At 28.1% G+C, this 27,369-nt stretch overlaps 1 protein-coding gene across 1 annotated transcript in view; it reads right to left on the bottom strand.

The window, feature by feature from the left end:
• Positions 1-11,613: 11,613 nt before the first annotated feature.
• Positions 11,614-27,369, bottom strand: part of LOC142322071 (GTPase KRas-like) — a 38,122-nt gene continuing 22,366 nt past the window's right edge. The window contains exons 6-7 of the mRNA XM_075360720.1: positions 22,218-22,378; positions 11,614-16,983 (exon numbers count right to left, since the gene is read on the bottom strand). Of these exons, the coding sequence (XP_075216835.1) occupies positions 16,915-16,983; positions 22,218-22,378 (230 nt within the window). The 3' untranslated portion in view covers positions 11,614-16,914. The remainder of the gene's footprint in view (positions 16,984-22,217; positions 22,379-27,369) is intronic.

Below are 27,369 nucleotides of genomic sequence, written 5' to 3'. Positions count from 1 at the left end.
CCTCTTTTGATTCATTTGCAACTACATCAAAATGCTTTGATTTAATACTTCACATAAAATGTTAAGACTGTTAACATTCATCATTTAAATAATGATATACTTTATACAATACAAAGTATATCATTTATTAAATAAAAGTTTTTTAAAATCTATACTCAGTTGCATGATGCAGATTTATATAAAATGAAAACTTTTACTATGTCAACCTGAACCAAATTTTTCGATAAAATGTTTTAAGCTGTTTTTAACAGTAGTATATGTATGAACTGTGAATTATGATTACGTACCACATCTTTATATGAACAGCTAAATCACAAATATCCTCCCCCAAAATGTAAAAATAACTGTATAAATTTTGCTTAATTTGATGATCTTATGTGTCTGAAATACATTTTATTGTACATAACATGTTAAGCTTTTACAGATCAATCAATAGTACAGCATTATTTGAGTATTTATATGCACAACTCGCATGACGGATCAATTTGCAATAGTTGTGAAATTCTATCCCTCAAATCAAGTGTTCTTAAACAGAGAAAAAATCAAAACAGTTTTAGAATGTTTTTGGAGTGAAAATTAGTAATTAAAAAGAGGAAGTTCTACTGAAAAACTGAATTGCTATTCCTTACAAGAAATTCTCTGATGGCAAAGTGGAGGGGAACAACAAAGAAAGAAAGTGCTCATAATGAAAGATATATTTAAGTGGTGAGCTTCACAGTGAAACTCCTACGACATAGAAAAACTGTTTAAAACTCAATAAGTTTCCTCTCTACAATCTAATCTATGTTGATCTGTTTGTTTTGGGTCAAATAGAGAACCTTTTTGAAACTTTGATACAAAATATATCATTCAGTAGTTACTGAATGGTAATATACCATTCTTACCTACTACATGATTACATTATCGACTCAGATTTATTTTTACTTATATATTTTTATTTTACTGAGTTAATGTATACTGCTGTTTTAGAATTTGCAAAGTGTTATCAAACTACAGAAAGTGATCTGTTGTAAAATAATAACAATTTATTTTATTTAAGTACTACATATTTTGGACATTCTAATGAAAAAGATGAAATTATATAAAAACCTTTCTGTTTCATATAAAAAAACTTTCAGAAATTATTCACAACTACTATTATTGCAAATGGCTTCATCTTGATTCAGTTACATTAACTGAGTGTCCTTTTTACAGTTCCAAAAAAGATACCTTTATTTTTAAATGAAGTATAAAACTGACCAACGTTTTCAGAAGATGAACATGATAAAGAGTTTTGAGGTTCAAATCCTAGTGAAGGCAGTTCAGTTACTTCTATGTAGAATTGAATACTAGATCATGAATACTGGTGTTCTTTGGTGGTTGGGTTTAATTAACCACATATCTCAGAAATGGTCGACCTGAGACTGTATAAGACTACACTTCATTTACAATCATACGTATCCTCATTAATAATCTTAAGTAATGCCTTACAGTCGTTTCAAAGACTAAACAGAAAAAAAAGATGAACACTTCTAGTTAATCCTCCTGTATCAGGAGATCTTAGTCTTAGTAGAAAAAGATTACATCCCCAAAACACAAAATACATTGTAACATACACACCATGTGTACGTACCACATGGGTAAGTAATCAGGTTGTTCATAGTCATTTTGTGATCAATTGTTGAACAAGCCCTGCAGAAGAAATTGCTACTTCTTAGTCACAGATCATCTTTTTGACCAGGAAATACAATGTAGTTGACTGAACATAATTTCACAGAAAAAAATGTTTTATCATTATTTTCCTTAATTTCAGTATTACCGTCTAAAAAAGCTATCATGTATAGTAGAGCCATTGTAGCAAGGAACTTTTTCCTACACTTACAGCCATACATCTACTCCTCTTCGCAAGCGCCTTGCTATAACTGCTAGGCTATCATTCTAAATCTTTAACAAGTTTTTTAAGTAAATAAACTGCTGCCTGGTCAGATATGTTAAGAATTTATAGTTCCAGACAATGGAAAATCCATCGCCAATTACTAAATCGTTCTCGTTCATTATACAGAATGATTTTGTGATCATTCTGTTATAAAGAATGATTTTACTTAGTAGGAATGTCTTGTTGCTATTTTTTTTAAACCTGGATAAGGGCATGATATGATCGGTAAAGGGATAGATTGAATATCTTGCAGGAAAGAGATAAAAAACAGTCATATAATGGATTCCCAAGGAAGAATTTCCATTTTCTGATGTGGGGCAGCAGTTTTCCATTAACGTTAGAAAACAGAATACAAATAGCTTTCAAATGTTTCACTGATAAATTTACAATTTATGTGTAATCATGATCCATGGAAACTATCAGGAGTATACTTACTTCAAATTTTGATTTTCTCCACTAATTACTGCACATAAGTTCAAATCCTCAGTTGATAAAACTGTGTGGTGTGTGTCTTTCTAATTTAATAGCAAGTAATAAATGAAAATAATGTGTTACAGATTACAAATTAGATGTTTTTAAGCATTTAATTAAATAGAATTAATACAAAACTACAAGTATTACTACCATATTACAGTAAATAATTCATTGTTGAATATATAATTTATAAATATTGATGTTCAGTTTGTACATTTAAATCTTGATTTTTAAGAACAAGTATAAAGTTAAAACAGATTTAAGTAATTAATAAAAATAGCAAGTTAATATTTAAATATTATGCAAAATTAATTACATATACCAGTTAAATAGATGCTGTTTTTTCTCCTGGAATAACAATAATAGGTGGGCTTATGTTGTGAAAAAGAGAAAATTGGTTTGTTCAACCTTGACCAATCAGTCATGTAATGGCAGTAAGATAGTAGTAGTACCCCTTTCATTAGACTATATGTTGTTTTTTATTAAGACAACAGTTATAATCATAATTTTTATTGCTAAACAGTCTGCAAATGATATTAAAAGATTTTTTTAAATCTAATATTAAAAAAGAATCTCCTGAATGTTTCTTACAAGTCAATAATTATGTAAAAGTGTAAACAGATATAAGAATATTAAAGTACCCAAAACGAAAAACTTGAGCAAGCAGTCTGTAAGCATTTGTTTAACAAAGATTAAGTGTGTTCCTATTTGGTTAGTTGAACTCCACATAGCAGCTGATAAATACTAAATATCTATTGAAAACTTCATGGCTAACAAAGATTGTAGCTCTGGCACTTTTATAAGATGTACAGCATAAATAACAGGAAGAACTGTGATGAGTCTTTAAGTAAGTGTAAGGCCTTTTAACTAAAACTAAAATCAGTGAAAAAGAACAGATCACAATTTTACAATTGTCAAACAGTTATTTCAGCGATACTTTCTAAACAAACTATTCAGACCTCTTAAGATTTAGTCTTCAACAAGAGCAAAAGGTTTTCAGCATCGTTACGGTAGAAAGTATAATCCAATTAAAGTCAACTGTTGAAGTAAGCTAAAACACTTTATAACCATACAGATATGACAGACCATTTGCCCGTATTGCCTTGCAATTCCAAAAAAAGCACAGTTCACTTTAAATGTAACTCCAATTAGTTTCATAATCACTTTATTCCTGAAGTCACTAAATTCCAATTTATTTTCAATAAAAAATGATTCAAAGATGTGAAATTATTATTGGTTTTGGATAATGCTTTGTCTCCTCCAAACCCAATCAATGTAAAGTTATGATATAGCAATTGCTTTATATATGGTTCTTCCTCCAAATACATCAATGGTTCAATCAATCCAAGCTGAAGAGGCTGTATAAAAGAAAATCTCTTAATATGGTATTCATGTTATTATGGAACATTATGATCTGATATTAATGATGTAGAGAAAAAACTGCCCTTTAGTTATTTTTATCTGGGCTAGTTCATTAAATAATGTTAAAATAGCAAAATCAGCTATTACATGGAAAATTCTGTTCTTTCAAGTAGAAATGAAACTGAAGCAGAGTAGTGCAAATTTATAAGAATTTTTGATGAAATAACAAAAAGTTAAGTCAAGATAACATTGTGAAAAGGTAGAAGCAAAGAATTAAGTTATGCACCTTTTATTCCTGGCTATGTAAATCAGAAATAGGAAGTTTTACAATCTCATTATGAAAACAAAATTTACAAGGCCTGGATAGGATAATTGATTATTAATAACAGAAGAGTAATTATGTAAATATTATCATTTTATTACAAGTTTGGATAAGGGTATTATTCATTCCAGATTTATAGTAAGAGTATAATTAAATGGGCCAGTTCTTCTTACAAGATCAAGAACATTTCAGATTGGAAAAGAAAATGATATAATCCAGCATGTTTTTAGACTCTTATAACAGAGCAGTAGTGGTTAGAATTAAAAAAAAAAAATGTTAATACTGCTATTGTATTTCTTGTTTTTATTTATTTACGAAAAGTATTTGTTTAACTTGTAAGATAAATTATTCAATGAGCCTTACTCAAATTATGTGCTGAAAAGGAATAACATTAGATAAAAATTTTATTTGGATTAGTTTTCCCATTATAATCGATAGCAGAGGTCAGCAAGCAACCTTTTTGTCAGTAAGGGCGCAAATAAATTCAAAAGTTATTGAGGGCATCACACTATTATTACAAAATAAGCAAATACATTTGCCTTTAAAGTGAATAAAACAAAATTGTTCTTCCCAGTCAACATTAAAACAAATTCTTTTAGTTATTCATGATGAGTTATTTATAAAATCTATTTAACTAGTACAAGAGGTATTTGATAGTGAAAAGGACGACTATCTTGTGTGATATGGTTACTAACAATATATAAATAAAATTCAGTCAATAATAATAACACTCAAAATATGGAAACATACTAGCAAATTTAGCAGAAGCGAGAATATTCCTACATGCTAAGTAGCAAGTGTGTCAGTGAATGAACTTGATTGCTATTTGCAGACAATGAGCTTGTGTAATTATATTGTCTTATATACACGAGATGCTGATACAGTTATTGGGCTTAGAAGGTGTGTAATGTAGTGAGGGCGTATAAAAATCTCAAAGGGCGCCATAGCACTTGCACGCAGGTGTTGTGTTGCTAACCTCTGATCTGTAGTATAGTATTGAAAATTTATCCTTTATGTCCCATTATTGTCTAAAATTTTACCAATATCATAATACTTGAAACTTAAACCCAACATAAAATAGTTAAATTGTACTTTTATTTCAGACTTCAGGTGCATAAATCAAACAGCTCACCAATTTGAATACTGTGGACCCATATATATAAAATTTTGAAATCTTTAGTAGATTTTTACCTTTGGGGGACCTCAAAACATTGAAAAGGGTGGCAAAATTATGATTACAATATTGTACTTTCCCTCTTTATATCACAAAAGAACAGATAATACAAATTTATATAAAGTTATTTGAATTCAGTACGTCTTCCAACATTCATACAGATCAGATCATAAACTTGACTTTCCAAGCACTCGCTCAGAAAAAAAAGATTTCTACAATACCTCCCCCTAAATTTACAGACACAAATTTTTAAATTCTGAATTCCAGATTGCTATTTTCAATTTTTTTTTCTTATAAATGACAATCTGATGACCCATCTTGATATGCCAGTCACATAAGGCAATTTATTTTTTTTACTGATGAATTAAATCTCCACAAAAGCTTACAAGAAACTTGTATGTGGGAATGTAAAAATGAAAATTATTACTAAACATTTATTTTAATTCTCAGTACATTCACATTATAGTGCCCGGGGATTATATAAAAAACTAGCATTGTTGATCATTATCTTATATATAAAAATGTTAGTCTATTTCAATTAATAATTCTGGATTAACATTTAAAGGAAAATAAGAACTCTGTGATTGAGAATTTTTGACAATACATAAATCTGCAGGCAATTGGGATGTATATTAAAATATACAGATGTATATGCTTTAATTGCAGTGAGAATTGTTAAAATCTTGACTGCTTAGATTTAGGGTTACTTCCTAATGAACAGATTTTAGAATATTGGACCACATTCAAAGTTACCTCAAGATTATTAATATGAAGGCATACATAAGAGTTTTTCTAAACATCCTTATACTAATGCCATTCAAGTATATTAAATGAACACCAGAGGGAGGGGCAATTCATGCTTTGCTACTTTTTCTCATTGTTTTTCAGAAAAAAAATGCTTATTTTACTCTATTTACTCAAGATAAAACAGAAAGCAAAATTAACAAAAGTGTATTGTCAATAAATATTTAACCTGCAGTTTAATAATATAAATGGTTTCATTGTGTCTAAAATGTTCCATATGTATTTCACAAGCATTTCTTGAAATGGTCTAGAAAAAGTTAGAATTTTCCAAGAATAGTCTAGCAGCTTTGATTTATTACGGTAATAGTGACAAAGATAAAAACTTGAAGTGTTTTTTATCAAGAATTAAACTGCATCTAATTTCTTACGATTAGCATTAATCATCATTTCTGATTATTAATAATATTTTTATTTATTTACGATCTGGCATCTAATAAAAAAAATTGCAAAAAAGTAAACAAATAATGAATTGATTTGTGAATTTACATAAACAGCTAAATTTTCAGCTGATACATACAAATTTTACTTAATAAGATTTAGTCTGTACAAAATGGAGAATAACTAAATGTAAAAAGGGAGGCTAAAAATCGCTAAAAGATCCCTACATAATACTTTAATAACCCCTATGCTTCTACGAATGTGTGGTTTTCCTTCATGGTAACTCTACCTCTTATATTGAGTTACCTTGTGTTGCTTGATGTTTAAACAAGGGTTATCCAAACTTCTTAGCTGAATCCAGATGTAATGGCTTCTTAATCTATTGGTTTAAACAGGTGAAAAAAATTGAAAAAAATGTTTTTATTGATTTTTTCTTAACATTTCTGTAAAATTCAATATTTATCATAGTGAAAATGGACTGTAGTATTCCTAAATTGTTTTTCAAAAATATCTTTGTATTTATTCACAAATTAAAACTACAAAAAGATTACATTATGAAATTTAAATTTAAGACATTTCTAGACATTAATTTCAACCCCACGGGAAGGTACTCTTTGTTTTAAAGGTATTGCAGTAATTAAAGCTATTTTGAAAAAACATACATTTTAAAAAAAATAAAAATTTTCTTCTATCCGGTGAAAAAGATTGAAAACTCATCCTGAATATCTCATTTAAACAAACATTTTTAAGTTAATTAAAATCTTAAACAGATAGATCAGACATTTTTTCTGTCATATTTCATGAGATTTATTATCCCCTACCTCTGTGAGATAGGTTGCAAAATTTCCCCATCCAGGTAGTCCTTCATTCAGAGGTAAATGAAAAAAAGTAATTAAGTCAATAAATTAAATATTAAAACATTAGAAAAACTGAAAATTTTTGGGTTAGGGAAATTTTCATATAAAAAAATTAACTGTACTTTACTGCTAAGTTTAAAACAAAAAAATTAAATTTTCATAAAGACTTTCTTCACGCTTAGAGATAACTTCTTAATCTCTCCATCTTCTGACCATTAAAAAAAATCCTTAGTGAACTAAATAAAAAGGAAAATTCATAAAATAATCCTCTTATATGAATAATTTCCAATAGAGAACTACCAAAAATGTTGATAAATTTCTACTCTACTGAAAAATGTTTAATTAAAAAAAGACAAAACCAAAAAATTCAACTATTTATCATTGCTAACAAAATGCAATTACAACATAAAAAGTTTTGTAAAATAAAAATTATTCTTTAATAATGTAAAAGAAATGTATTAAAAACTGACATAAAAAATCTATTTATATTCACTTGTGCACTATTCAGAAATAGCAAACTTTGAATTGAACTAAAGACTGGATGTAATTGCTAGCTAGATAAAAAAGTGGTGATTAATATCAGCACAGAAAGTAAGTGCAGTAGAGTTTGAGGTTTTTACAAAATAAAACCGATTATCAAATTTCAAAACACAATGTATTACCTTGTAGATTATCTTTGCAACAATTGATGATATTATTTTTTTAAATATGATATGACAATGAGAACAAAGCAAGATACTCTTTTGTAGCTTTCTTTTGCATATCTTGATAACTTGTTACTAAAAAACCATGAACCAATCATGTTCAAATTTTTACACAATCTAGCACATTCTAATACAAAATTCCAGACTGATATTTTTTAATAGTTTTGAGATGTTAATCAATTTATAAAACCACATTATCTTTGGATCTGTATCACATTAAAATCAATACAATGTTTAATGTTTAAATTGATAAACATGATATTTGATAAATCATATTGCTTTACCAAGCAAACATTTTTTTTGGATTTTTATATTTTTTAAAGTTTATTGTTTTGGAGAGGCGACTAAAAGTGTTCAATGACAAAGGGAATTTTGTAAAAAGCAATACACTTGATAATGCAATTGTATTGCATTTTCATTACAGAAATGTGAACTCCATTGATATTAACCCAAACAAATATCATAATAATAATAATAATGAACCTTTTTATCAATTTTGAAACAATAATTATTATATGAATCATTAGGCCCAAACTGTAGTTACAATAAGTAGGAAAAGCAAGTTATTATAAATTAAAATTTTTATTTTAAACCAGAAATACATAAATAAACAACAAAAAATTACAACCGGCAATGCAATAAATTGGAGTAATTATCATGACATGATGACTGACAAAATATGAACTGTTAAAGAATAATTTTATTCCTTAAACATGGTTTCCGCTGATAGGAACTAATAAAATTAATAAATCCACCTTACCAGTAATTAAAATATAAAATCTCAAGACCTTTAGATTCGTTGTATAAGCTGGTGTTGTGGTAAATATTTTGTAAAATTTGGCAATTTTATATTGTTTATTTATATTAATAGTATAACCATTTATATGGGCCATATTTTAATTATTTCAGTTTCTTTGTTTAGGGAATCTTTATCATATTTTAAATAATTTATGGCTCAATATAAGAGTGCATTGAAAATGGCAGTTTTTGGGATCCATGGATGAACGTATTTAATTAATTAACACCAGCTTATACAACAATTAACAAATTAATTAAATATATTAAATAACGATTACAGTTAAACATAAAATATTAATATGTGTAACTTTAATAAACCGGGAGTTTACAGTACGAGTTTTGAAGATTGTGATATGAAATACATCTGTAAAACCAAACGTAATTTTTCTATATATATAAAAGAACATATTGATAGTGTTAAAAATAATAAACCTGAAAATTCTAATTATGCTAAACATATCTTGGATAATAATCATACATACAAACCAAATACATTTATGAACAGTTTAGATATTTCTTGTAATTATTTTAATTCATGTAATTTAGAAAAATTCCATATTTATAGTAATCATAAAAATCTTATCAATGAACAAAATTTTTTAAAGAGAATAAATATATCTTAAATAAAACATAAAGAGATAATGGATATAAATAACTGAAATACCATTAATTCTTATAATGTGGTCTCTATTAATTCACTTTACTCCACCAAAGTAGATTTTACATTTTAATTCGGTATATTGATAATATCCATACAGTCAGGACCGTTATTTTATTTTAATCTTGACTTTATTTTGTAGTATTTTAATTCTTCTGATAATGTTTTAAGAATCTAAAGGTCTTGAGATTTTATATTTTAATTACTGGTAAGGTGAATTTATTAATTTTATTTATTTTAATTTTATTCAATTTTTACTATTTTTTAATTCAGGCTTTCATAGTAATTAAAGCTATAATAAGCTCCTTTTTTACTAAGTAGATTTAAGACATTCCAGCTCTTACTAGCTAGTAGATACAGACTTACACTACCTTTACATTGCAATACATACAATTTGGCAATGCAAGATAACTGCCAGAAAAAGGAAATAACTAACTTGCTGAAGAGAAATTTCTCCTGCTTCAGTTCTCTTACTGAAGTAATAAATTCTTTTAAAAAAACAAAAATCCTTAATTAAGTGTATAATCAAAAGATATGTTTATTCATATTTGAAATAACTTTTATCAAATATATATTCATCAATTTAAAATAACATTGAAGGTAATAAATCTTGTCTAATGTTTGTATATGGTACAGATATAAAGATAATATAGCTTTATAATCAAAAAATACTTAAAAATGATTAAAGATACTGATCTGAAATTTCACAGATGGTAAGGAAAAGTAATGGGATTGTGTAAAAATTGGAATACAACTCCTGTGGTTTTTTTTAATAACAAGCAATCAAAATAAAGTTACATAACAGAAAGCTCAAAAGTCATCACTTTTTTTCATTCTCACCATGAACCACATATCTTACAAAATTAGAAAATTATAAACATTTAATATTATTATATATTGCATTAAAAATTCAAAAGATGATGCAATCTGTTTCAAAATATCTATGATCGGTTTTATTTTTATAAAGCTTCAAACTCTAGTGCAATTACTTTCTGCATAGATAATATTTGACACCCTGATAGTATTGTAGTCACCTTGCTGGATCACATTTGTTGTATTAGAAAAAGTTTCTACACTACACTCAGGCAGGCAAATAGATCATACAATAATTCAAGTCAGAATCATTAACTGGGAATCATTAACTATATTAATACCAGATTGAGTATATTAAATGAGATGATCAAATCAATCTTTTCTACTGCTGCAAATTAATTTTGATATACCACTTCTAAGCAATAAGTAAAATATATCAGATTATTTTCTCTCTCCTCAGCAGTAACTGTAGTCATAACATTATTCTCACATTCTTTATGATGTGTGGTTTGTACTTGTAATAAGTGTTAGCAACAGAACATATATAATGATAAAAAATACTGATAAGTCACCAATAAAATAATAATTTTATCAAATTAATAATAATAGACATAGTGTGTATTGAATAAAAATTGATGAACTTACAGGGCAGAATTCAAATTTAAGTTTTAATGGTACATTCTATAAAACAAAAAACATAATACTGAATCCAAATTTACTTTGATACCAACTTTTATAGTCAACAAAAAAGTTAAATTAGCTACTATTATCTTTGTCTAAGAAGGTAGAAAACAACAGATAAAAGACTGTGCACTGAAGCTGTAATTCAAATGCTAATAGATACATAACAGGAAATAATATTAATGAATTATGAAGGATATTAATAACAAAAAAAAAATATATATATATATATACAAATATATATATATATATATATATATATATATATACACACACACATATATATTGTAGAAGAGAAAACTATCTTTAATATTCAATATTTATTTAGAATAAACTTATCATTACAATAACAATTTGTAATGTCTTTACTTTTTATTTTATTTTTCCAGTAAAATATAAAACAAAACATATAATGAAGTATATAACGTATAATATGTATTTATTATGCACTATTAATCAGGCCTGAAAATAGAATTACTGTAAAAAATACTGGTTATATTAACATTAATAATAATAATCATAATTCCCTATTTCATTAAGCCATTTAGATGCAATATATACAAGTTCATCATATATATATATATAAAATCTCTTTTTGTAAAAGAGACAGATGAAATAGATCCGGGGGATAATAAATTACATAATGTTGGGAGTATGTGGGTTTGTTTGTATGTGTGTGTGTGTGTGTGTGTGTGTGTGTGTGTGTGCGCACATGTAATTGTAAACAGTTTTCAAGAGAAAGGTGTAAATTTCACATTTAAGTTATGATTTATACTGGGTATCATGAGTATAAGCCTGGGTTTCTGCTTGACATTTTGTTCCTAATTGTGATTAAAATATGATTTCAAGACTTCACATCTTGTTAATTTCAATTTTTATAAATTTTTTACATGATAAATCTTAGCATTCTCTAAAAGTTTAGTTGTCAGCTACTTTTGCACATCTCCGATTGTTTACCAAAAAAAATCTGTAATTTTTACTGATAATTAGCCTATTGCTTGAAAATGAATGAAAATATAAAAACATTTCTGACACAAAAAATTCTTTGAATATGTTGTTTTTTAACAATTACCAAAAGGCCAATACCATTCCATTTAAAACAATAACATAAGTAATTTACATGAATGCAAGAAAATGGTCTGGAACTTTGCCATGATATTTTTGACTTAATGAAAAGGTGTGCATTTCATTTCACTTCATTGTTCTATATTAAGCATACGGAAAAACATATTCATTGATTTTTAATAAAGATGTTGCGTGGCAGCTAGTGTAAAAATTTCAAGGATTGGTATTTCACTATCATCTGTTCAACCTTGATGACAATCCTTTTATTGAATAATAATCTCCACAATGTTTAATAATAACACTTTAATCACATCTTTATGATCTATAGTTTGAAAACAGCCTGCCAACTCCATCTCTTTTGAGCAGAGTATCAATATTCTGAAGAAAATAAACTAAGGAGCAGAGACTATCTTTTCCAGAAATGCTAAAATTTTATAATCATAAAATATTAGACAAAATAAAAACCATTACATATAACAAATTTTAAATAAATACATCTGCGGTTTTTTTGTTTTAGGATAGTGTCAGAAATAACATGATATGCTGATAAAAAACTTCTATTCTGATTAAAAAAAAATTACCAAAATTAGGAAGTGTTAAAACTCAAAATAAAATTTCAGCTGCCATTAAAAACACTTAGATAATATAAAAAAAAATCTAGGTTATTATCAACTGATGAAAACACAAGAGGTGAAAATTAATTATAAACATAAAATCAATATATCATAATTCAAATGTAACCCTCTTTTTGGTGATATATGTAAATAAGATTAAATGAAATTATCCTTTAAATAATAAATTTGAAAAGTTAAAATTCTGAAGATTTTTTTATCATACAATTTTTTTCTTCATTTTTTTAGCTTTTTCAAGCAATAAAGCAAACTATCAAAAATTAATGAACAGGATTAGTGTTTTTTCTTTCCGTAAAATACCAGGAAGTTTTGAAAAATATTACTAAGTGAACTTATAAGGCCTTTTATAAAAAAACAAGAAATACAGCCTTGAAAGTCATATTGCAGTCACTGTACCAAACAGTTTTGGACATCAAACAGCGATTGTCTCAAGCAGATACAAATTTATTAACACAGTAGCAATGAAATTTACTCTATCTAAACAAATCAACCAAAAATTATATTAGTTTATGGGCTACAGTGAGTGTAGTTTAATAAAAGTAATCGCTATTAAAATTTTTTGTTTTTACATAATTTTTAAAATTACAATAAATTAAAAAAGCAATCTTTCAATGTTGCTCTTTATTTAAAAGTTATCAGATTACTTTAAGTGATGTTCTTTTATTACTGATAAGATACATGAAACTAAAAACAAACTTAGGACATTTTGTTAATTTGATCACTTTCAAACATAATTACTGAATAAATTATGTAATGGCTTATTACATGTATGCAGTAAGACTACTGTTTTATCTGAATGTATTAATCTTTAAAACAATTTTTCAATTCCTATAGTTCCTTTTCAATAATGTATATACACAATTAATAAATATACAACAATATAATTATAATAAAACTGTTGTGCTTTTATATGTGCGTATGAAATTTATGCACAAGGGCTAACAAATGAAGTTTAACTGGTAAAGGATATATTTTTTAACAGCTATATATATATATATATATATGTGTGTAAAAAAGCATGATAACTTAAACAGAAAAAAAAACTTTTATAAAATGATAATATACAATAAGTAAAGTTTATCAGCCAAAATGTTTAAGAGAAATTATGATCAGTGTTGTCTAAGGTGGATAAAAATAGAAGTACATTATTTATTTTTAATTCTATGCCATAAAATCGCAGTCAATTGTCAATAGCCAAAATACTTGCATAGATAATTATGAAGACATTAGAGATACTATAAATTAATGTTTTATTACAGTCAAAAAAAAAAAAAATACAACATTCTACCGATTCTATGTCAAAAAACTTGAAAAAGTTTCTCAGGTTCAAAAAACAGAAACGTATTCAGTTCATATGCATTTGGAAGTTAGCAAAAAAAAAAAATAAATATACTGCAAAGAGTATAACTTTATACACAGTACTTTCTATTTTACATTTTCTTCAATGTGTGAAAGAAAAAAATCCTCTTTATGCAAGAAAGGAATTATAATGTTCCCTTAACTTTTATGGCTGATACACAAAACAAATATAAAATTTAAAAGTATTTAAAATACAGAGAAGTAGCACAAGTTTCAAATAAATTATCACAATAAAAACTATATATAATAAAAAAAAACCGTTGTCATTCTGTGGTCTATAAGTAATCTTGATTAACGCATTATACAGTTAGTTGTATGTAAAAGAATACTCCACTCTGCTCAGCAGGGTTAGTTTTATATAATTAAAATTATATAAAACCTTATTTTAAAGATTAGAAATTATTTGAATAACTTCTTAGTAATATTTTGTATATATCACTAAAACAATATTTATAAATTATTTATACGGCATTTTATTTACATTATTCATCACCACATTGATAATTGCTTATTTTATATTATACAACAAGAGATATCATCAATAATAACAAATGATACAGAATAATATTAAAATAAAAATTACTGACAATAATAATAATATAGATTGTATAAGACTACAACACAAAACAAACATTACATATGTAACTTAAACTGGCAAGCTGCACAATAAAAAAAGAGGATATATACTTATTTTATATAAATAAAATTTTACGCACAGTATTAGATTAAAATATAAACGAATAAATTAGCAATCTGAGATCAATTCTGAACAAAAATTGTATAATGGTTAAGCATAGCACACACTTACAACTTTTTGTAACATGATTTAGTTTGGATCTCAACTGCTAAAATGTGTTGGTATACAGACCCTTACACTCACTTAAGCAGTTTCAGTATAAAACAGACAGCATAAATGTGAAGATATGTTTACATATATGATAACATATGTGAAGATGTTTGTGTTTTTTTTTTCTTTAACTAGTAATATTACTTCAATACTTTGAATATTAAACAAATAATATTAAATATGAAAGAAATATATATCATCAAAAACTTCACATGAAAATGTAAAATAAAAGTTGATTTTTAATTTATTTTTTAAATTTATATATCAATTTTTCTTAACTAAATATCCATTAACTGAAATACATTAGCAGTAATACAAATGTATATGAGGAAAATCGTACCTCACATAAAGTTTAGACAAACTATTCTTACTGATAAGTAATAAATACTGGATAAGATACTGGTTAAATACACAGTTTTCTATCTGAGATTTATGCTATTGGAGTTCCATACATATTAGTTCCTTCATCTCCAATTTGAAGCAACCAACCCAACTCACAAGTAAATATTCATTTTATTTTAATTTATGAAAAATAGACCCTAGATAGCAAATATATTAAATATTCTTCTGTGTGATAAGACTGAAGTATATAAGGCATAAGACAATAATCAGGCCAATCAAGTCCAGTGATAATATTAATTGAACCCTGATAACTAGAACCAATTTAAAGAGTTACCATGATATTCTTTTAATTGGATTTGTTTCTAGGTAAGCTTCATAGAAGAGCTAATCAGCAATGATGTTAAATCACTGACCCGACCAGCGGGTTATGTGATCTAGAGGTCATTGCAAGTATATAAAAATTCTTAAAAGCAATGGATGATATGAATCTTTGTGATAAAACATAATACGCATTTAAATTTCTGAAACATAAACAACATAAAAATAAATGACATAAATTATTAACCGCATTCAGTTAATCTCATTATTTTTATATTTAAACATCCATCAATGAGCTTATTTTTATATATTACTTAGAAGAATAATTAATATACTCTTATTAAACTTAATACTTTTTGTTTATTTACATACTTCATAATAATTTATATTTTCTTGAATAGCATTAAAAACTTTACTTAACAGTATTAGAAATAAGACAAAAATTATCAACTATATAAATGTCAGTTTATTAATTTTTGTCAAAGGTGTTTACAACCTGCATGACTTTCTGTTTGAAATATATTTATATATATATATATATACACAACACAATGAAAAAACAGTTTATTGATCTACAATCATGCGCTGGAACCAAAACTATTGAAAAGCAAATAGTTGTAAGTGCGTACCACATTTATAAATTTAAAAGCATAAAAATTGATCTTCAGACTGAATATGATGATCTTTGCAACATGTTATGAATTCACGCTGTACAAGTAATAAGCTATTCTTTTATTAACTTAATCATCACCACCATAAGCATAAAAACAAAATTACAAGTCAGGCCATTCATGATTCACAAAAAATTGTAGTTGCATAGTCATTATCAATTGATAAATTATGATAAAAATTAATTAATAAATAAATAAATAAAATGTATTTAAATATTTTATAAGATATAATTGGAATGTTCCTTTCCTTTAAACACTTATTACGAAATGAATTGATCGATAAATTCATCTTGGTACAACAATAATACATATCATGGAGAGTACATAAAGGTTTCACAGACACCATATCACCATGTTTTTTTTAAAGGGATATTTCATTAAAATCTCACTTGAAGAAATAAATGTGTATGTGTGTGTATGAATATATATATATTATATATACCCTCACAAACAATAGAAGAGAAAGCTTACAATTTTTTAAGAAATGATTAAAGGGAGAAGAAACTGGGGGAAGTGAGAAGGATGGGAGGTCACTGTTGTCAACTGAAAACAGAAATGCCAAGTAATGGAACAAAACAAGTGTACAACAGTCGATTTGTTCCATCAGCTGATATTAATTAAATTGATTAATAATAATTCATCATATATTGTTATAATATTAATAATAATTAATAATATTTTTATACTTAATAGTTTGCAATTTAATTGTAAAACTTGTAGCACGGCACAACAGCACATGGTTAGAATAGATGGCAATGCTTTCTTCTTTTCCCTGGTTTTTTACGTTTCTCTTTTCCTCTCTGTTCTTTCTGCAAAACCAAATAAAAATTCACATAAATATATACTATTGTAAGAATACGTATAATTTAAATGCATGCCTGCAATTTTTATGGTGCCAGTAGCTCTTTATAAGAATTTTTAAAATGATAAAAATGAGCAAAAAAATAAAACTTATAGAGCATAATGCTATTAAAACATAAATCATAAAAAAAACATGTCACCTTTCTTTGCTAAAAGAAATAAAACCTAAACTATAATACTACTTCCAAAAATGAAATAAGTCTGAACTATGAGTTGGATTATTCAGTGTAAACTACAATATAAAAAATCACTGGCAAACATATAATTAAAAGAAATTAAATAAATTTTAATTTATGACAGCATATTTGTGTATTGTTTATTTAGAGCACTAATTATGTTAAACTCATTTTCTAAAGCCCGAAAGACGTAGCAATGAATTTTCATCAACAGATATAGAAACAGAATTAAGTGACTAGTTTTAAAAGATTTACACATAAATGAGTTTAAATGATCAGTGGTGGATGTCATAATAAACTAATATAGCCAATGTTCTTCATTTGACATGAATAATTTGATGGACAATGAAAAATTCATGAAACCTTATGACATGATTTCAAACATATTTACTTCCTTGCACGCAGTAAAGGAAGTATTGTGATGGCAAAAAATTTGGTTTCAGATTTCAATGGATATATCCATTTTTATCATCCTTGAATCCATTTTGACTAGTTTCAGTATGATGTCTATACACATGAACGTACATATCTTGCATAACTCAAAACGATTAGTCATAGGAAGTTGAAATTTTGGATTTAGGACTTTGTAAGGTCTATTTGTGCACCTCCCCTTTTGATTGCAATCAACTGGGCCAAAAGTGTCCAAAAAAATCCCAAAACCCAAAAACCTTTTATAGATTTTGGACGTTTTCTTAACTACGGTAATAAGCCCTCATTGAGAGCTTTTCAACGATTATCATGTGGTACTTACTATCATTGGTTCCAGAGTTACAGGCAAATTAAATTTTAATAATATTTGGATCTTATAAGGGAAAGGCACATCAATTCAAATCAGACATTTTTTTAAATTTAACTATACCGATTTATTAATAATTATTAACATCCAATTGTAAACAGTATTACAATAAATAATAATTCAGTAAAAAAAAAAATAGAAAAAATATCACACATTATTAATGAAATAAAATTTTAAGTAATTTAAATTTAATAGGTGTACAAGGAAGACATGTCATGTACACATCAGATTTTTTCTTAAGTTTCATGGTTCTTATAACAAGAAGATTTATCAATAACACTCACTACTTAAAAGCTTATTTAAATTAAACATTAATATGAATATTGACCAATCCAAAGCAGAATAATATACTAGAGCTGTGCTGGCTCTAGCAGTACAAGAAAATAAAGTGTTTTATACTACGATGGATAATGAATGAGATGCAGGTTTTCCATATCACTCCAGAAACAAAATAAGTCTTTGAAATAATGAATACATCGGGTTAATGTTTAGGACCAGACTTTTTAATCTTTCTCTAAAATAACAATTTTAACAAAAATTGTATTGACCCTCTACAAGATGCACCTGTATATATCTGGAACAAATAGAAGAAATTTGTCCAGTGAACTGCAACTAAACAAACTTCACAGCTATATTTATCATCAAATCACACCTCACTAGATCACATCTAAAGTTGTAACATGAGACCTAGTCTCACTACAGGTGACCCCTTGACGTCAATCATTAAAGATCTTTTAAGGAATACTCCACTGGCTGAACCAAGCAACACCAGAGTTCAGAGAAGGCAGCATTTGGATACAGTGGTCTGCGACTTAGAAGATAACATGCGATCAGAAGCACTGGAATGCCTCAACACTACACATGAACAAGAAAAGTACAAAATCCAACCAAAGTAAATCACCTACATTTCCAAACACAATGTAAGCTCACTCATGCAGACTGCTAAACTAAAAATAATAATTGACCTAATGGACCAACACAAAATTTTCATCATGGGTCTGGAAACACCCCAATTACACTAAAGGAGAAAGGCAACTTGTTCATGTTTTCATGGAAAAACACTACCACAAGGAGATCTACAACGTAAAAAGTCCTCCGAGGAGTAGACACAGGCTCAGATCACTATGAAGTCAAAATTAAAATTAAATTTACTACCCAAAGAAAGCAACAAAACCAGGCTCCTAAAACTAAAAGAAAAATGGACCCTACCCAACTAACCAAGAATTAAAATTACCAAAAGGCAACCGTAAAAATAACAATCACAGATAAACCTAAAGATGTAGTCAACAATCTTAAACAAATCACAGAAGAATTAGCCCTAATAAAATCCTGTAAAAAACATCAATAGTGGAATAGCGAATGTGATGAAACAGTGGAAAAAAACATCAAGCATGGCTATTTCACCATCCCAAAAATCAGAAACATCCTTTGAAAATCTAGTAAAACAAAGAAAAGAAACCACCGAAACCCTAAGGAGAATAAAAAGACAACACCACAAAGACAAACTGAAATCAATAAAGAAGAATTCAATAAAACACAGTCAAGAGACTATTACTACAAAACCTTTAAAAATCAGCTCCAAAAATATGAACACCAATCCTACTGTAGATTCACAAAAAAGTGTTTCTTTACATTATTTTTCACTATAGAACTAATTCATGAATATCAATTAAATATACAAGTAGCCATATTTTAAGTAAATTGTTTATTAACCTTTATATGTATAAGTGTTATTGTGAGTGTGATGTGTGTCATTTGATATATAGAGAAATATTAAATTTAATAATGCATATTAATATAATTAAGGAAAAACAGCTGATAACCTCAGCAGTAATAAATAACAAATTTGTTTACATTTATAGAAAGAAATAAACATTTTGATATTACAAATAAAGAGGAAATGAAGCCTGGACTGACCACCTACTAATAAAGAATAAAAACGGTAAATGGCCAATAACAATAAAGACAACATGTAAATTCTCACTAAATATTTCAACGAACCCCAAAGTTTCAAAAATTGCAAAGAACCAACATAACTACTAAACTTCAACACCAACACGCCAATAACATAAGAAAACATTAACCCTCCCACAGTAAAAGTCTATCAAGTACTGGGCGAGTTGAAGAATTAGAAAGTGAAGAGAGATCAGACCTTTGTAGAGATTTGGAAACATGCTGGAAGACTAAAAAAATAGCCGTTCAATAGCTTTTCAACATTTGGATCAAAGAAGAACTACCAGAACGCTGGATGACAGCCTTCATCCAACTGCTACACAAAAAACAGTCACTAACAACTAGAGGGGAATCTCAATTCTAGACACAACATACAAAATTCTTTAAAAAATCATATTAACAGGATTGGTTTGAAACTTGAGAAAGAACTAGGAGAATACAAAAGAGGTTTCACACCATGGAGGAGCTGTCCAGCCTTAATCATGAGTCTCAAGCTAATAATGGATTAAAACAGAAAAAGAAGCAGAGAGGTGATAAATGTTTACAGACTTAAGACAGAAAGCACATGATTGCATCCATAGAGAATCCCTAATAAAAATTCTCACACACCTCAGACTACATCCCAAATTAATAAATATTAAAAAACTGACCCTCACAAACACAAAGTCAAAAGTGAACTCTCTCGGAATCATTCAAGATCAAAACAGGGCTGCACCAAGGTGATGGACTCTCACTGCTACTATTCAACTGTGCTCCAGAAATGGTAATGAGGGAATGGCTCAAAAAATGCCCTCCAAAAATAAAAGTAGGCCAAAAAATTAAAACTAACTGCCTTTGCTTCACTGACAACTTGGCACTGATAGCAAATGTCCGATGAAGCTAAAACACAGACAGATATTAGAACTTCAAAATATTGCAAATAAAATTGGCCTCAAAATATCATTCGGAAAGACAGAAATTAAGACCCAAAAACCAACACAAGTAAAAGAAGTAAATATAAACGATAATAATGTTAAAATAATAACACAGTAATAGTTCAGAGAAATAATAACAAACAACCTAAACAAACAAAACCTCAATCCAAACAAACTAGCTAAAGGACAAAAATTAACCTGGTACATGTACAGTTTAAAATGTCCATCCATCAATATTGTTATAAAACTGGAAGCCACAGATGTAGCAGAAACACTTTCACCTGAATGAACAATTAAAAAGACAGATCCCAAAAAATCATAAGAATTGGAAGAACCTGCATCAAGAAAAAGACCGGCAGTGGTGGACTGTGCCCAACAAAGCCATGTACTAAGAGTTAGAACCCATCACTAATAACACTTGTAAGAGATTAGTATTATTTGAACACATCATAAGGATCCAAGAGTCAAGACTTCTGAAACAGCTGGCACAATACAATGTCGACTTGAAAAACACAAAGACAGGATACAGATGGATCAAAGAAATAAGAGAGGTCTAAAGGAAATTGGCTTTACACCAGAAGACACCACAGACAAGATAAAAATTAAATGAAAAAATCAAGGCCAAAAACAAACACTTACAAGAAAGAAACTCACAATACAAACATTTTCAACACCAAAAGGGCTTGGAGATCAGAACGAATGAATAAGTATTGAGAGGACCACAAGGCTTGAACAGTCCCTTTGAAGAGACCTGGATAATGGACTGACTAAAGAGATCCTATGCGAATATAAGATAAGAAAAAAAAGAGGTACAAGCACAAGATTGTGTGACCAGAAAAAAGTGGCAGCCTCTAAGGGATCATTACAACAAAACTGCACTGTGCCATTTTTTTTTTTTTTTTTGTAAAGCGTAATACCAACAATGCAGAAAGGTGTTATACCAACAAAGCAACAAATTTTGTGAATTTTACTAAAAATCAAAAATGGAAATTGAAATGAAAATATAAACCATAACTAAAAACTAGCCTTTTAATATGTATTATTTAAGATTATGCTATTTAATTTTATATATACATACCGTACACGATACATAATTTATATTACATCACACAAATTATTACAATTATTAATCGTATTGATAATACAACCAAGAGCATTCTTGATTTCTTTTAAAGAATAATATACAACAGTATATTTTTTTACTTATTTTTTAACATAAATATGTTATGACATAATTACCACAAAATGCAGTTCTATTTGCAGTCTAATTAGTACTGAAAAACAATTCCACAATAAAACTGACAAAGTAAAAAAAAAAAAAAAAATCAATAAAGAATACACACATCTTTCCTTATTTCTCGAACTAATGTGTAGAAAGCATCGTCAACCCCTTGTCTAGTCTTTGCAGATGTTTCAACAAATGGCACTCCATATTGTTTAGCAATGTCATGTGCTATATTCATTTCAACCGCTCTTGTTGGCAAATCACATTTATTACCTACCACTGTAATAAAACATTAAAAACATTAATCATACCCTCAAATACCCTCTCTTACTGTACATTCTAAAAACCACCAAAATAATTAATATTCTCCACAAATGAAACAATCTAATTAAATATAAGATATCTTTTTAATTTTAGTTTATTTATATTTTTATAGTTGAGGTATAGATTAATTTATCTAACATAACAACCACTATATCAAAAAAATTATTAATAATAAAAATTATATTAAAATATTATACCACCAGATACAGTTCATAAAGAGTAAGAACACTTACCTATTTGTCTGTAGTGCTTTTTTTATTATAATTTTTTTTTAAATATATATATATGGCATTATATTTTCAATTCACAGAATACTACACATGTCTTATTTAAAGAATGCTATATGGTTATCTGATTTTTAAAGCACAAAGAGGCCTGCCAATTGTAGCATTGAGTATTAATACCAAATTCGAGATACAATCAATACCCATCAGGGATCCTGGAGGCCCACACCTTGGTGGAAACATGTGGTGATTGACTTAATGGGTCCATATCTAGAAACGTAATGAGGTAACAGGTTCTTAGTGGTAACTAACCTGTTTTTCTGCTGGGTAAGACTAGGCCCATTCCTTGAGCTGACACAGACACAATCTTCAGCTTTTTGGAGGAGGAGGAAGAGTTCTGCCATTGTGGCTATCCTGCAGCCCTCCTGACAGATAGTACGACTGTGCTCATAAGCCGAAAGAGGAAGAAGTTATGCCACCAATGACACATTGCATACTGGACTACATCCATATACCATTCACTGAACTACAGTGAGATCCATCAGATCTGGATCTGTATGTACTCAAAGACAGGGGAATTGTTGCCACATACATGCCGAGCTTCTTACCAACTGAGCTAGCTGCTCAGATGTCAGCAGGAGTACAGTATACATACAGGCCTACACAAGCACCACTCCCACCAAAGTAGCTGACCTGGTATCTTTTCTACCACAGTGGCCCTATCACTCACAGGCTCCTTTAGAATATATGTAATTGAGATTATCAAGTAAATAAAACTGCTGACCTGAAAATATATTCATATATAAAATCAAAATGTAAGCATATATGTTTGTATCAATTAGTAAATATTCGTTTAATAAAAACTACTGAGCCAATCTGAATATTTCTTTTACTATTGTATTTTGACGGTAGTCTTAGGAGTGAATTTATCCATAGAACTCAATTATTGAATGAGCAATGGGAATTAAACAAAAAACATTTCAAATTGTAGAGTTTTATTTAGCAACATTCTGATTTACTTATTCCATCATGTTTTGTACAAAACATAGTTCTTGTGAACTGTATCATATAAGCTGTTCTTGAGATTTAATATATATATATTTTTTTTTAGTTTACTTTAAGAAAGACTTAGACTACTTCAAGAAAAATTCATGCTTGATTGACAGTGCTGTATAAACTATACTAATAATTTTTTTTCGTCCTGAAATTTTGAGGAGTAGCTGTCACATTCTGATGCAGACAGCTACATAGTTCCTGCAACGGAAATTTATATTAAATAAAATAAATTTTCTTTTGTTTTTTGATTTATTAAATAAAGAAAAAATGATTCCTCAGAAGATGTTAGACATCTAACAGTAAATTTTAACGTTGGCATTATAAAATTTTATAGTAAGTGTTATCCACAGACCATATATAATTAAAGTTTTACCAGTAAAAATGGATTTTACTGCCAAGCTATTTCATACAAAAGCAAAATTTTATAATTTAAATTTTTGACAGTATTTTCTATTTGAATGAATTAGGCATAAACATCAAAACCTGTTTTAAGGAACCATTTAGAATGAAACTATTTTAACCAGATAGCAATTTACATAATTCAACAGTCAGATATGTCTTTACTTATCAGCGAGATACCACAAAAAATATTCTAAGAAACAAGACAAATGACAAAATCTAACTCCCACTTGAATGAAATTTCTTTTTATTTTAGGCTTGGAATGTATAGTAGAAAAAATTTTAATAACTGAAAATAAACTACAAAACTTGTTTGCATACAGGAACTGTATCATATTTAATATGCATACAGTTCCTTTTCTTCAACTAGGTGTATACTTCTTTCATCGTTCATCTAAGACATTAAAAAGTAAGTTCTATCAACTGAATTACATGCCTTTTTGAAATCTACAAAGACAATCAGATAGTTTTTATGCCTTGACATTCTATCACTTATTATTGTTTTAAGGTTTCAAATTTATTCTGCACATGATCTTCCTTTTCAGAATTCCCATTAATATTCTCTCAGTTGTTAGTCCATGAATGGTTCAATTCTACTTTGAAATTCTTTTGTATGTTACAAAAATATCCCTTTGTAAATCCCTTTATAGTTATTTACATCCATTATATCTACTTTTTTGTGTATTAATGTTTTTTTTACAATCTCATGAAATTTTTTCAGTTTTCCATAACTCTTCTAGAATTTTCTTCAGTTCTCTTGGTTATTTTCCTGATTCTTTCCATTATCTCTTGCTATGATCAAGTTGTCTTCTGCTGCCTTGATCTTTAATTTCTAGATGAATTCATCAAAGTTCTATTTCATTAGGAGTTTTCAATTCATGATGTTGGATTCTGGAATATGAATTTTTCCCAGGTTCTTGGCAATTTCATATTTTTCAAAGGATCTTGATAAAATTTTGTAACTTTGCTGTTAAGCCCTAATTTTTCATCTTTGTCCTTGAAACAAAGGCTGGGTGGTTGACATTTGCTAAGTTTTCTTTGATGTTTTGTAGAAAGCCATTGTGTTGTTTCTGATGAACTCCTTTTCAATTTGCTCAAGTTGATTCTCATGTTCTCTTTTAGTTCTAATAATTTTGGATGTTTATTTGTGAATTGGTACAAACTAAGATATTTTTCTTTTTTTTGAGCAAATATTTTTGGCCGTTCCCGTTAGTTTACTTTAAACTTATTTCACAAATGTTCAAGGTCAAATTTGATCCTTTTACTTGGCCTTCTGTTAACTTTTTGTGAGACGAGTTTTATCTTGATTGTTATGAGGTAGTAATCAGTTTTAATGTTTTCCACTTTTTGAATTTTAGATGTTTTGGATTTCTTTCTGATTTCTAAAGAGAATGGCAACAATCAATTTGGAATTCTCCTTAATTCAGGTTTAGAGATCGCAATGTTTTTGCTGAGCTTTTTACATGAAATGGACATTTATTTCAGGTTGATTGCTTTACATAATAATTAATTAGTCCTATCCTGTTTCTGTTTATTCTTTTAGACTGGGAAGTTACTAAATTCCTATGTTATTTGGTTTGGTATACCTTTTCTTCCCCAATTTGTGCATTAAAATCTCTCAGTAAAATTTTGATGTCTTTGGTACTTGATGGATTTCATTTTCTAACAGTGCCCAACATTCTGCCCAACTTTGTTTGGGTTTCTTTTTTATTTTCATTAATACAAGTACAGACATTGATTAATGTGTAATTTTTAATTCCACATCTTATGAGAAAGGTTAAAATGTTTATAGTGAACAGACATTTATTAGTGAGTAACATTTTCTTGTTAAATTATAAAGGTTGTTCCAGATGTGGCATATATTTCATTATTCTTTTTCCAGTTTTCCATTTGAAAATTCTATCATTTTCTTAATCTGTGTTTTTATCTGTGATTATTCTAATTTTTTATCTAGGGTTTGTATTATTATTTTTTTTTGATAGTGGTATTCCAGAAGAAGCCTTCCTTCTTTTGAAAGTTGGTTTGTCCTCTCTAGAATCCGATGGCCTAAATGTACAACTTGTTGCCATGGTGGATTCTTGTTTCCAGTTATATACAAGGAGAAATATATTTTCTGAAAGTATCCACCAATGTCTGTTTGGTGCTTTAAATTTTTATTTGAAAAAGAACAGTTCTAATCAAAAACATTAAGACCTAATCAATCTTGCTCTGACAATATTTTCAGCACAGAAAAATGAGCCCCATAAAGCAAACTGAGGAATTTGTTTTTGTTACTTTCTCGGTATTTTAGTAAGATTCTTTTTAAAGGAAACAGAAATTAAATAAAATTTTAAAAGAGAATCCTTCCAGGTAATAGATTTAAATGCATATAACATTTTATTTAGATAATCTACAGATTTGGTTCCACACCAGTAAATAATGGTGTGGAACGTGATTTGCTGTGTTTTGGTTTCATGATTTGCATTCAGCAACTGCAGTTCAACTTAATTTTCATAGAGTATGGTAGGAAGCCTCCTAATAGGAGAACAATTTACTCTTGGCACCCAAACCTTCATTGAGACAGGCTATCCAGTTAACATACAAAATCACCAGGACATCAAATTAAAGTGAATGTTGGGTGTAAACATGGTCTGTTTTCTATGAAATGATTTCTCAACTGAAGCTGTAAGTTATCTCAATAAATTTTTATGTGCTTTTAAAGTAATGAAGTCCTTTTTGAATCACCCGGCATAAACAACAAATAAGTCCTGTACATCCTGATGATTATACTACACTTACAGTGTATTAGGGATAATAGATTGTATCATGAAAATAAAATATGTTAAGAGCAAGAGTGAAAAGTGAAATAAATGGTTAAAGCCATTGGCTTTAACCAACAATAATATGCACCCTGCTTTGAATTTTAATTCTAATTCAAAACAGGGTGCACATTAAGTTTGTGCACGCTGCACAAACGAGTAACAGACATTTCTCTAACGAGCAACAGGCATTTTCTGCTATAACAAAATGCCAGTTAAAAAAAGACAAAATTATCTATATTATGGGCAGGATTTTCAAAATTGCCTAACAATCTGATAATTCAATGAAATCTGGAACACCTCAGGAAATATAATTTTTACAAATAAAAAACTGTTAGCAATTATAAAAAATTATAAATAACCTAATCTAGGACAAAAAATAAGTGAGATAAAAAAACAACTGCAGATTACTTTTACTGCATGACAATAATTAAATAGTAAAACTGCCAAAAGAAAGTACAGGCTGTTG

This window comes from Lycorma delicatula, chromosome 3 (assembly GCF_047948215.1).
Source record: "Lycorma delicatula isolate Av1 chromosome 3, ASM4794821v1, whole genome shotgun sequence".
NCBI lineage: Eukaryota > Metazoa > Arthropoda > Insecta > Hemiptera > Fulgoridae > Lycorma > Lycorma delicatula.
Note: the sequence above shows the minus strand (reverse complement) of the source record. Positions and strands in the feature narration are given on the sequence as shown.